This window comes from Diadema antillarum, unplaced genomic scaffold, assembly GCF_040938485.1.
Source record: "Diadema antillarum isolate AM-2024a unplaced genomic scaffold, OU_Dant_1.0 scf00000019, whole genome shotgun sequence".
NCBI classification, from domain to species: Eukaryota; Metazoa; Echinodermata; class Echinoidea; order Diadematoida; family Diadematidae; genus Diadema; species Diadema antillarum.
In genome coordinates this window covers 2,955,165-2,968,539 of record NW_027270908.1, presented here as the reverse complement: position 1 = coordinate 2,968,539, position 13,375 = coordinate 2,955,165, and the positions used below count along the sequence as shown (strand labels likewise).

Sequence of the window (13,375 nt, the reverse complement as noted above, 5' to 3'; positions counted from 1 at the left end):
TCTTCCATGACGCACCTCCAAAGTATATTTGAGTGCAATCCTGAAAGAACTGTAGCTGGTACAGCACACATATGAAATGTGGCACTGTAGAGATGAACTATTTAAACATTGTACTCTGCAAACCTCATATATTGACATGAGCATATTTTTTTCATGCAGTTTGGGTGATGTGTTTACTATTAGTTTACTGACTGTACAGCACTGTACTCGAATCTAATTGCAGTTTGTCAGTCAATTGGCAAAGATGCCTGAAATATATCCAAATGCTCCAAATGACTACCATATTACATTGGCTCCTATGTGGGACTGTTGCATTGTTAACTACAAAAAGGTTGTGTATCAGATGTAACTGCCAAAAAATAAAAAATAAATAAATAAATGAAATGCTCTGTGAGAGGACACAAAAAAAAAATCATATAATTTGTTAACCTTTTTTTCTTATTCAACTGCACAAGGTCCCTATTCTTGGTTGGAATTCCCCAACAATTTTGGGAATTTTAGTCACGCACTATTTTGCTGTCCTAGTCAAACAAATTAGTGTGAAATTTGGTTCATGATTTCTAAATAACATTGGCAAAGCTTTAAGAACACATTGTGAAGTTTGCTTGTCGGAACACACTGGCCACCGAACTTCTCGAAGTTTCAGTTCTTGATAAGTTCTTAAATTTGGGTCACTATTGTGCATGTGCAACAAAGAAGAAAGTGCACACCTTCTGACAGCTTCAGAGCATGGGTGTATGCAGGGGGGGGGGGGGGGGGGGGGGTCGGGAGGGTCGTACGACCCCCCCCCCCCCCCAATTTTCAAAACGTCCACCTTTTGTAAAAGACATTTTTGTTTTTTGAGGGCTTTTTACCCTACAATGTATATACAACAGGAAAAAATGACCAGGTGGTGTTCCAGCAAATTGTACTCTGGGAAGGTGTAGCTAGTCGGCAACTTTTTTTAAAATAAATTTTACAGTTTTGAACTTACCGATACACAAACTTGTAAGTGACCAACACAGGTTTATCACCAATTTTAACATAAATGGGTTTTTCTAAGTACGGTATGCCGAAAAAGTCACTTTTGTATGCACCAAAAGGCCCCATTTTAAGATATAAAATTCAAAAACTCCCTACCGTGGGAGGGGGACACCCCCCTCCCACATCCTCCCCCCGCTCGGTCGCTCCGCTCCCTCGCAAAGGTAAAGGTCCAAAAATTGTGATCACGACCCCCCCAGAAAAAATCCTGGATACACCTCTGCAGAGGCACTGCAAACAGAAAGTGGACTGGTCACATGACAAACTTTGCAAAGTTTCAGTTGCGAGCATTGAAACTGTACAAACTTTCGTGAAGAATGGCAGGATTCAGAAAATTTCCCTATTTTTAGCATGAAGTTTTGCAGAAGGTTTCGCAAGAAGTTTTCAGGAAGTTTGTGTTCAGACTGGCCAAACTTTGAGAACTTAAACTAAATAAGACCTTAAACTTCAAGAAGTTTTGCCAGTGTGAGTGCGGCTATTATATTCACTGATCATCTCATCTCCACATCTCCACACAAAGAGCTTTCCTGGTCTACTTCAAGACTGCTTCTCACCTCTGTTTTTTCGCCACCATCACCATGTCATGACTTACCTCTCCATCCCCACTGCGCCTCTCCTCATCTGGTACTCCATCCTCCTCTTCCTCCTTCTCCTCCCCATTGACATCCTCTCGGCCATCCTCTCGGCCATCCTCTTGGCCATCCTCTGGGCCATCTTCTGGGACATCCTCTTCACCATCCTTAACATTTTCATCTTCCATCTCTTCCTCCAACTCCTCCTCCTCCACCTGCACCTCTTCTTCATAGTCCTGCTCCTCCTGCTCCTCCTTTTCTACCAAGACTTCTCCTTCCTCCCCTTCTTTGTTCATTCTATCCTCCTCCACTACCTCCTCCTGCACTGCCGTCTCTTGGTCTTCTTCAGCAGCAGGCGCCTGAGCATCTTCTCTCTGATCTGCCACATCCACCTCTGGGCGATCATCACTCTCCGCAATCTTGTCAGCCACCTCATCTCCATTAGCAGTCGAAGACACTGCAGTCTCAGCCTGCGCTTCTGCTGTGTAAAGTACATATTAAAAAATTGATGTAAATAACACGTGTCTCCCTTTAAACAGGTAGAACAATCTCTCTTGTAATCATGATTATAATCTGTATGAGAAGAATCACCATTGTAATCGAGATACTATACGTCAAATAATTCACAAGGTTTTTATCTCCGCAAATTTCGCGAGTCAGGTGCTATTCGCAAAATTAAAGACACATGAAAATAATGACTCTGATCATGATATGAATGTGATGGACACGTACATGCTATACATTTCTCTGTTCAGTACAGTACTGCACGTTCGCAAATTCAACCACTGGCAAAATCGTTGGGAAGTCCTGATTCACACAAATTTAGACTCGCTAAAAATATATGGCATATGGTCAGTTTCACAGTAAAGGGTGTAACTTTCATGTGGCAAGGGTCAAAAATTAAAGTTGTGTTTCCATTTCTATCTTTGCCTTTATTTTATATAGGAATGTCTATATTTTCAATATTTTGTCATTCCAGAGCTTAATTCTTAGGCTAAATATGAAAAATGAAGTGACTATTATGGAATTTTAGATAAATTTAGGTAAAAACAACAAGAATGTTTTGGTCACCCACAGCAACCAAATGAAGATAAATGGTGGATGTAATGCAACTTTTCATTTGCTGTGAACATATATTTGAAATATCAAAACACTTTTCCCCCAACAGATATTCGCTCTTGCAATTATTTGGATGTGAACTTCAAATTCCAAGGTAAAAATGGTACTTGACAAACTATTTTTAAATTAAAAGAATGTTCTAGAAGCAAGAGCCACTCTAAACATAGCCATAAATTATCTCTTGGTAACAAACATTTATCAACCCAAATCCCAAAGAAATTGGATTATTTTTGACAAAGTTGAAATTTTCAGACTTGTGAGTTTCGGAGGCTTCAGTTAACAAACTAGTGTGTTTCGGAGGCTTCAAAACTGCTAACACAAACTTCTAGTGCTGTATTCACGTAAAATAATAAAACTACAGTAAGCAACTATCACTACATGTGAGAATAACAACAGGGCATCAATAAAATGTGAATAACAGTATACAGATAAACATTTTATGGCAGTGCATAATGTTTACCCTTCATACAAATTGTACTTATTATAAGGAAATTGGCCTCCACAAAAGTGAATAACAAACTGTGTACACTTTGAGCAATGCTCAGTTCGAATTTATGACATTACATGAGGCAATATGATTCTAAAGGAAACTGCAACAGTAGCAATAAAAGTACACTGATTAGGAACATCTTTTTTTTTTTTGCGGCTTAAAGTTAGCAGCAATGCATGTTTCGGAGGCTTCATCATGACTATTAACATGCAAAAATGGTCCATTTTAAGGTGATATGAAGTACGTTAATGCAGCTGATTGTTTCCAAATAACTAACAATGTTGTAACACGTAAAATAGTATTTATTTGTATGCAGAAAAAAGACTTTCCAACATATATGTTAAGAGACAAAGAAAATATTTAAATCTTTATGCTCAGTTGTATACATACACTGTATTTGCATATCCATGACTTTGGCAATGCAGAACATGATTAGGCTACACACATGTACAGCTGTATGCATTTGTCAAACTTTTCATCATAATGCAGTAAGAATTACTTTCAATGAGTTAGAACTGTAGCTATAGACTTAATGCAAAGATTATGTTTGCTTGCTTGATAAGTGCAGTTTGTGGGATGTATATTGACATAAACCACCCATCATAATTGTTTTATTATATACATGTGAAATCAATTTCAACTGTTGATGAGAAAGGGATAGAAAATAGACTATGTGATGGCATGACGGTTAGATTACAACATAGCATTGTAAAATATAGAAAGGGGGAAAAAAGGCTTATAAACATTCTTTTGCATATGGACCATGCCTGATATCCCCTACTATAGCTATCAAATGCAGTGATCATGGTCATTGAACAGCAATCTTAAACACTGATCAGCCATTCCATGTAAGGGTCATCATCAAACTGTCATCATCAAAATGGAGTTGGAATAATCAATATATTGGTGATATTATCATGGAGCTCAATAGAAATTGAAATGGTCACGATCCCATTCATCTTTTTGAATCGCCTGTTGAAAAGATGTAAATGTACATACCCTACCCATGACAGTGTATGAATTTGAATTAAAAAAAAAAAATTCACCAAATGTATAGTTCCCTATAAATGATAGTTAGAATTTTACTTTCTTTTCTTACTTTACTTTTCTTTCTGTGGTATACAAGTCACCCCTGTTTCATATCATTTAATTTTTTTTTTCAATTCTTCATAGGCTTCTTTTTTATAGTTATTTTATAAAATTCCAGTTTGTGTGACTCCTGTGACAGCTAGGAGGCCTGTTTTTGAAGGTAGGCATTGAGGAATTGCTAACAGAACTTTTACTGTTTCTAAAAATGACAACCTTTTTAGCAAAAAATTAAAAAGCAGCAAATGTGTTTAAATATCTAAGTTTGTTAGAAACCCACAAGTTTGTTTTAAATAGTATATAAACCCACAGACTACAGTTTTAACCCTTTGAATTTAAAAATAGTTAGGGGCTTGTAACTTTTTCCAGAAAAGCCAGGACTAAACAGATTATAAAGATTTCAATCATTTTCAATATTGTTCTTCATGAACATAACTTCTCCAGTCACCCACCCATGTAAGCTACATATACATGTACTCCATGGCAACAGGCTAAGTAGAGGTCTATATATATGTCATTAATAAACAATCCTATCCCAGCCATTACTGTCCATTTACTGCACTGAGAACTACATCCGCAAACATGTCATAGAGTCTCACACATGTTTGCGAAGAGATGTTTCGTAACACAAGTTACATTTTGTTTAATCAAAAATGGTCAAGTGGTCACTGCCAGCATAATAAAGTGTGGAAAATAGGGTATAGTATCAAGATTGTGTTGCACCTAGCATGCATCAAATCTGACATACAGACTGACATGAAAACTTGTCTGAATGAAGTAATCAAATGTCAAAATTCCAAAACAGTACCCTGTGATCCAAGTCATACCACAGAAATGATAATCACAAATTTATTGATTAATTACTTTCCTCCAAATAAGTATTGGAAATGAAAGCCAAAGAACTTGTTAAGAAATGGAAAGCTGAAAAAGTCAAGATTTTAGTATGGCAAAAACAAATGCCATGTGAGTAACAATGGAATGGATTTGTCAATGGGTTATAAATGGACATAAATGTAAAAGATTGTGTTTCGAAACTACAATGTACATGTATTACACTCAGATGATAGTGAGTCTAAAGTGTAAAAATCCAAAAAGTATATTCCGCCATTTGCTCTTGATCATGCATAAAAGATACAACCTTAAATTCAAAAGTAATATATTTCTTAGTTAAGTGGGACATGCTTCCCTCTTGAATAACCATCTATTAAAGTCCTTGAATCTTCAGGACAGGAATAGTGTTCAGTTCTTTTAAAAAAAAGTGTATTTAACACTAAATAACCAAGTAATTGTTTGGTCTTCATTAACAAAGTCTAACCAGTCAAAAGAGTGATACAAATATTGGTCACAACACTTAAACTTCTCTCAAGAGTAAAAATGAGTTATCCAACTTAAGAACATTGATTTATCCACAACTACTTGCTTTGTTACACTACTGTTGCATGATGTGGGCATGCACGCAAGCTGGAAGTCACTTTCATTACTCACAATATCTAGCCTGTTCCATTGTTTCAAAAGGAAACCTACAAAATAAATGCTTTTCATACATTTAAACAACTATCTACACCTTGCTTGAGGAATCATTAAGTCTCATTCAGTCCAAACAGTTATTTGATAGACTTAGAATTACAAAATTGTAATCAAAACATTCCATTTACATGCTGTTAACATAAAATGAAGCCTCCGAAACATCTGGAAAATTAATTTCGTATGCCGTATGTTTTTATGAAAATCATGTATGTTATGTAGAAAGTGATGGGTAAATTGTGTCTTTTTTGGTTGATATACACTGTTTAAACATATTTGTGGGGCAACATCCTCATCAGCCAATATTTTATTGCTGAATAAAAGGTGAGTTATATGTGACACGTCTGCACTGTTTAAGAAAAATAGGTAAATCGTATAGTAAATCTATATTGGTGATTAAACAAAGCCGCCAGAAAACTGAATGTGATTAAATATCTGTATATATGTCATAAGCGATCATTGGGTGGGTGAACAACAAATCTAATTTGATTTTGTCCAGAGAAAATCACAAAAATGCAGTGTTAACATCCTTTTGAAGCCTCCGAAACCACTTTTTCTCTATAAAGTGTATTAGTTCAAAAAATTATTGCAGTATCATAATGTTTTTATTATTTTTGTTGTCTGTCCATGTCTGTTGATGATTTCATGGCATAACTTGGGGCAGACACTCAAAGAATTTATCAGAAATGTCAAATTAGATGTTTTTGCTGTTTCGGAGGCTTCAATGTGTCTCGGAGGCTTCACGTGTTAACGGAAAATTTGTATTGTCTCCTGTTTTCAGAGAGTTTGGCGGATCTTAACTATTTTTGGTCTGTTAGGTTAGGGCCCCATATCCTACATTTTGACATATAGATTAGGTCGCTTCTCTTATCTATATTCATATTATTTGACTAAACACTTTGTTTCGGAGGCTTCAAAACTGCTAACGGAAATTTCACTTGATGGAATAAAATTATCACAAAATTTCAAATAGCCCTAGAATCAAGTAAACTTTGATGTAAGTCTAAAGTTTAGCTGTACCTTACTATTTTCAGCATAAAAGAAAGTAACCAAAACACATCCACTGATCATTACTGTCCATCAAAGTTTGTAAACAATTGTTAACGGAAAATGAAGCCTCCGAAACCTCAAATTTGAAGTCATAGTATTCTAAAACAAAGGGCCAGATACAAACCAAACTAATTTGGTCATTTCAATTGACCATACAACTATGCATTTAACATAAAAAATCAGATCTCTGCAGTTGCTGTAGAAAATTATTAACATTTCAAAAATGTTATATAAATTTCAATGCAACAAAATAGTCATTTTTAGGTACATATGTGACTGTCAAAACAAAACGCATCAATACCTGGACCTGATTATGCTACCCAAGGTGGCTACTCATAAGGTGACTCACATGGGAAAAAATCTTTGAGATCTGTAAATCTATGTGTTCAGGGTGGGTCAAAAGGCTAAAAATTGAAAGTTACACCCTTTACCGTAAAACTGACCATATACAGTATTTCTTGCTTCTGAAAGAAAATCATTGCAATCATGATTCTAGAATTCCATTTTGCAAATTGAGGTCTGGAGGTGTTTTTAAATCTTTATTTGTTCAATACATGGAGCACATTTCCCATCTGAAAGGCTTAACCTTGGGCAACATCGTGATTGAGGTGGAGCCTAATACAACCCTACATTTACTCTCGCCCACAGACAGCGCAAAATATAATGCCATCTGCCTACACTGCACTAGCTAACGCACGCTTTGCGAAGTTGATTGACAGGTTAGGAAACTCCTACCTCTAAAACTCAAACCAAGATTACAAACGTGATTCCTACACATGATTACACCAAAGATTTTTCTGTGGTCTGAGGGGGCTGTTTTTTACATTTGATCATCTGAAAAGTCGGTAACTTGAAACACAATTGCAATTATGATTCATAAAGGTGATTACAAGGAATTTTTTTTGTGTGTGTGGTCAGAATAGGCTGATAATTGCCAGTGTATATCAACCAATAAATACTTAAAGTAAACATTAGGAGGGAATCCAAAGCACCAATCCTCTCTTGGATGTCTTCTACATTTTTCTCAAGTGCAACAACACATGACATTGGGTATTTAGAATTTAAGTTAGTATCAACATGTAAAATTCTTGCTCCGCTGCAAAAGGGTCTAGGAAATAAATAAGAGATCATTCATTGAATATTTCAGGCATACTAGTAATTAATCTAGCCATCTTCACACATTCCTGGTAATATTAACAACATCACTTACAGTATGAAATATCATTCTAAATTTGCTTTATGAGGGACATTGTATCAGTTTGCCTTTTGACCCAATCATTTCCACATGATATGAGGCATTCATGGATAATATGTCTGTGTGTCTTTGTAATGGTCTGAAAGTTAAATGATGTCCGGAACATAATTTAAAAAAAAAAAAATCTATTGGCTCTCCCAACCTTTCTGAAAGTGGGGTCTCTCTGTGCTCTACTCACAAAATAATAAAAGCAATATCAACATTCACAAAATAGTTCACATACACTGTATTATCACTAAGTATACTCTCTTTTGATATCAGGGGCTGTGAATGAATTCAAGTCTCCACACTCTGTGTTTCACATTCCACAGATGTATCACTGACCAGATGACACACTGAGATAACTGAAATTATCACACACAAGCATACAATTATGCTTAAATTGAGTGAAAGATAAAGGTCTGATGTCACCATTTTGCTTTGGGAATGGTCATGGGTCACTCACTTAAATGGACACTTGAATGCTTTTCATAATTTTATCAGTCAAATATTGACTGACTGGGAGATTTGTCCTCGAAAAACCAAAGGTTAATCAAATGAAAATAGTCACTAAAGGTGTGTAGATAAAAGGATCTTTTTAGTTCCACACACCATTGTGTTGGTGATATAGCAGAATATCAAGCCTGGTAATACACAGAAGTCCATTTTTCCAACATAAGGGGCCCCTTCCCTAACCCTAATCCCTTTACACAGCCTGAAGACGCCATTAAGGGTTATAATAGAATGAAATAAAATGGAGGGAGATTTTAAAAAGAAAGAATCACTTTGTCAGTTCCCAACTGTGACCCAAACTTTAAAATGTACATTCTGGGCCCATTTCAAAACCACTCGCATCCATGGAACATTCAGTAGAAGTCCAGCATTCACAACATTAAGTAATAGTGTGGCTGCTATTGTATATTAAAGCTGTTATTTTCACACACAGATATTTTCTCGAATGAGGTCACAGACACTTTCTCGAGATGTTGTTTTTGCAAATTGACACCGTGCCTATAAAACAAGTGCACTATTACTTTAGGACATGGCCACATTTTTGCATGTTGTTGAATTCACAATCCAACAGTGGTTCGCGAAAATCGAACCCTCGCAAAAATAACAGCGTATATAGTACTTCATTTTTACATTACCTGGGGAATCAGGAATGGTGCTTGCTGGTGTCGGTGCAGGCACTTCCTCATTCTCACAGACCTCTCTGACTTCTGATTCCGATCTCTTCGGGTCATCGACCTCCTCCTCTGCCATGGGCTGGGAAGAGTCTGCCTCTACCGCAGTGGCGTCAGCTGACGCCTCAGTGGCAGGCGCATTTAAGGTGGAAGACAAAACAGGTGGAGATGTTGATTCTTGTTCAGCCGATCCACCCCCTTGGCCAGTATCGTTGGCTCCATTAGAAGTGCTTGGTAAGTCCTGCTGTCAACAAAAGGAACATCAGATAGATGAGCTCACAGATGCAATCGCCATTCGTCCATTAACCTCATCAGCATGGGTACAATTCAAACTTGCAAATGTACTACTGCTTTTAGTTATTTTTTTTCACAATCAATCTGTGGATGCTGCTCTTTCGATGACCACATTGTACAAAACAACGACCACAGCATTATATCTGGGGCACTGCCAATGACTGCATCCGATTTCTCTTGTGTTCATAAACGGAAAGTCACGAATGTGACATTTTGCAAAGGTTGTGAAAGCTTGCAAACAAATTTGGGTTGGGTCCATCTCATTTGACACTTTTCATCATCATCATCATCATCATCACAAGTATCATCAACATTATCATCATCAATCACCATCATCATGAACATCCTCATTATGACTGTCGTTGTCATCATTATCGTCACCATGTGTTTGCCTCTACTCTCCTCAAGCCCTGAGATGGAACTTTTACAGCTCTCTCCCTAACAGAAGATTGGTGACATTGACAGCGAAAGTAATAACCATTCTTGAATCTTCTTTTAGTTTTAATACACCATGTCCACACTGGCCAGGCTATGGTGGACCATGTTACATGAACTATATCCAAGTGATGCTAAAAGCGAGCTCTTCAAAAAAGTCTACAAGAATTTGAACAGGAAATTTGTAGGGAGAACACAATTATGTTTATGAAGACATACGTACAGTAAACTTGTGACACTCTTTGCACATCTATTTACTCATTGTTTTTGTTTTTGATGTTGTTGTTGCTGCTGCTGCTGTTGTTGTTGTTGCTGTTGTATTGTTTTGGGGATGGGGGTTAAGCACTCTATGTTTACACACTTCATCAAAATCTGAAAGGTTCCATGGAGCAATCAAGACGATACTATTATGTCTTACATGCATCCCAAATGGAGCAAATAATCCAACACCTTGCATACGTCAGGACACAGAGAAAGAGATCATAGTTTAAACTACAACATCCTTCAAGCTTACAGGGGCCCTCCTTCAGAATCAGGGATTTTAGCAGCTCTGTACTATGCACTCATTACCTCTGTATTTTGCGCAGTATTGACTTCAGCAGCATTTTGTCCTCCCTCTTCAGCACTCTCATAGTCAGACTCCTCATCTTTGTCTAGGATGGTGTCACTCTCCTACAGGGAGGAAAAACATCGGATAATTGTCAAAGTGAACTCCTATAGTACAATCTTACATGAGAATGTACACAACGAAAGATGGTTTTGCTCTGATAGAGAGTCTATCATTACATAAACAGAATCTACCCATTATTCACATGTCATAGATCTACAGCACATGTACATGTAGGCCCTAGACCTGACGAGTCTTTCACTCTACCTAGCCTAGCAGGATTAAGAATGGATGTCTTGACAACGGAGATGGATTTCAATGCTCAGAAAAGTCATGTCTTGCACATCATACATGCAAATACCAGTATTCACTAAACAACAGCACATTAACAGAGACAAAGTGTCATAGATACTTGGGGGTTGATATATCATCAGATTTGTCTTGGAATGCGCACGTCGACAGAACATGTGCTAAAGCAAACAGAATTGTAGGATTTCTAAGGCGAAACCTTCATGACTGTAACAACAGAATAAAAAATTTGACGTATATTACGGTATTAGACCCAAGTAAGACCATTATTATATTACTGTTCAACAGTCTGGGACCCCCACACTCAGCAGTGTCAGAGTATGATAGACAGGCTGGAAGCTGTGCAGAACAGAGCAGCGCGATTTGTTAGTTAGACGTAACTACTCTAGGCACAGTAGTGTAGCAAACATGAAGCGTGAGCTGGGCTGCGAACTGCTGAAACATCGACGCAGAGTAGGTCGCATTACCACATTCCGTGAAGTGCTTGCGGGTCGCGTATCCATCCCTGTTCAAAAACCCCTGCGTCCGGTCCGAAGGGTTCTCCGGAAATAATCATCTAGCAGTTAACTGTTAACGTTACAAGTTTCATCCCAATCGCCACAAACAAAAACTGCTATAAATACTCGTTCATCCCAAGAACGATCACAGACTGGAACACACTCCCATTGACAGTTACCGACATCATTAACAAAGACTCCTTCAAAGCAGCAATCCTACAGTACATCCAGGAGCAAAGCAACTAGGGTTTCTATGGTCTAACGTTACACACTAGGAACTATCGCGAGTGGTCGTTAGATCCCACATGTCTCTCTCCGCGCAATAAACACCAGAGCACCCCCTGTCCCGTTGGCCCCTACTGAACTCTGTCTGAAGGGGTGTTGGACAGTAAATCAAGAAGAAGAAGACTGTTAACTACAGCTACATGTAGGTGTACTAGTCAAGAAGCATGCCAGGACATGGAAGACGCTATGTTCGTTCTCTATGAATGCGTTATCGTTAAATACTCGTTACAGGCTCGTTACTAGCTCGTTACAACCAAAAAGACTGCTCCACGATCTGCAATTGAGTGGATATACGTACCACGCACAGTATGCATGGCGTACTCCCTAGTCCCTGCACACTGAATCCGTGAATGCGAACGTTGCGTTGGGCTGGTCCTTCGACCGACGATATTAATTAATTTCGCTCTACTTAATCACGCGAAATATATAGTTTGAGGGACCATGGAGATACACTGCTGTTTATACTTACATCACCAGAACTATTTGACTCATTGTCTGCTCCCTCAACAGTCTCACTGTCATCCAGTCTGAGTCTTCTCCGACGTCGTCTGTCCGCCATTTCGGGTACAGAATTCGCAAGTTCTCAAAAGATCCTATGTGATGTCCAACGAGCTGCGAGTAGACCCACCGTAATGCATGCATCATGTACAGCGACAGGATCAGAAATTCCCGGCTGGCACTGGCAGTGTGTCGACTGTTTTCTGTATTAAATATCTGAAAGGTGCGCGCGTTCTGAGCAGGAAGTGATACGGAATGTACGGAGTCCACCGAAGTGCACACCCTGGACACTAGTTGTCATTTTCAAGACCCTCTTCTCTTTTTTCTGCTAGGTTCAGTTCATTTCAAGTTCAGGCCAGGTCACATTTCCAGCAAACATAATTAGTTTATAGATAACAGTGCAATTGTTTTCCATAATTCAAAATAAAAGCCGATCACCGCGTAAATACTTAGGCCCCCATAACAATTATTCAACTTCAACTTCACTATTAGTATTCAAGACCAAACATATTAGGCCCTACATTATGTCATGATTTAGGCCTTATATAAAAAATACAAAAATTGGCGTGAGTCAGGCCTAAACATTAATATGAGTGGTTTTAAGGCCCTACGAAGTAAGGCTTGTGAGTGAGGCCCATATGAAAAGTACAAGAAGTTGGGACTCAGTGGAAGAATGGACGACAGTCAATGATGTCAAATGTCAAGAAGATCTTATGTCATATTTTTAATAAATCGGATCAGTCGCATGGACCACCGACTGCAGATCACAATGTCACGCAAGTTAACACATGAAATGATGACAACAGTCAGGACGAACCCTAATGTGAAAAAAGTAATCTTCACCTAAATTAAAAAAAAAAAACACTTAAACTATCGCACAGAACACGGTGTGGGCTGCTTATGGCCAATCTTCATAAACCATTTCCATTATTAAGTGTCCTGGCTTGAGCAATTCATTTTTCAAATTGTCAAATAAGTGTTTTTTGTTTTTTTTTACATCGAATTTTGAATCCTTGTATACTGTTCCTAATTTCAACTGACAGCCGTTTCCAATTTTTTTTTTTTAAATTACAAGTGGTTCTTCGGGAACACGAATTCAAATAAACATCATAATTATATAGTCCTAAATTGACGTCGATGTCCTCAGAGGAGGTTTCAGGCAGGGCCGGCA

General features: G+C 37.9%; 1 protein-coding gene across 1 annotated transcript in view; it reads right to left on the bottom strand.

Moving 5' to 3' along the window:
* The window catches only part of LOC139728648 (uncharacterized), a 29,772-nt gene extending 17,502 nt beyond the window's left edge, over positions 1-12,270 (bottom strand). The window contains exons 1-4 of the mRNA XM_071639589.1: positions 12,176-12,270; positions 10,579-10,680; positions 9,244-9,520; positions 1,613-2,073 (exon numbers count right to left, since the gene is read on the bottom strand). Coding sequence (XP_071495690.1) covers positions 1,613-2,073; positions 9,244-9,520; positions 10,579-10,680; positions 12,176-12,265 — 930 coding nt within the window. The 5' untranslated portion in view covers positions 12,266-12,270. The remainder of the gene's footprint in view (positions 1-1,612; positions 2,074-9,243; positions 9,521-10,578; positions 10,681-12,175) is intronic.
* Between the last annotated feature and the right edge of the window lie 1,105 nt (positions 12,271-13,375).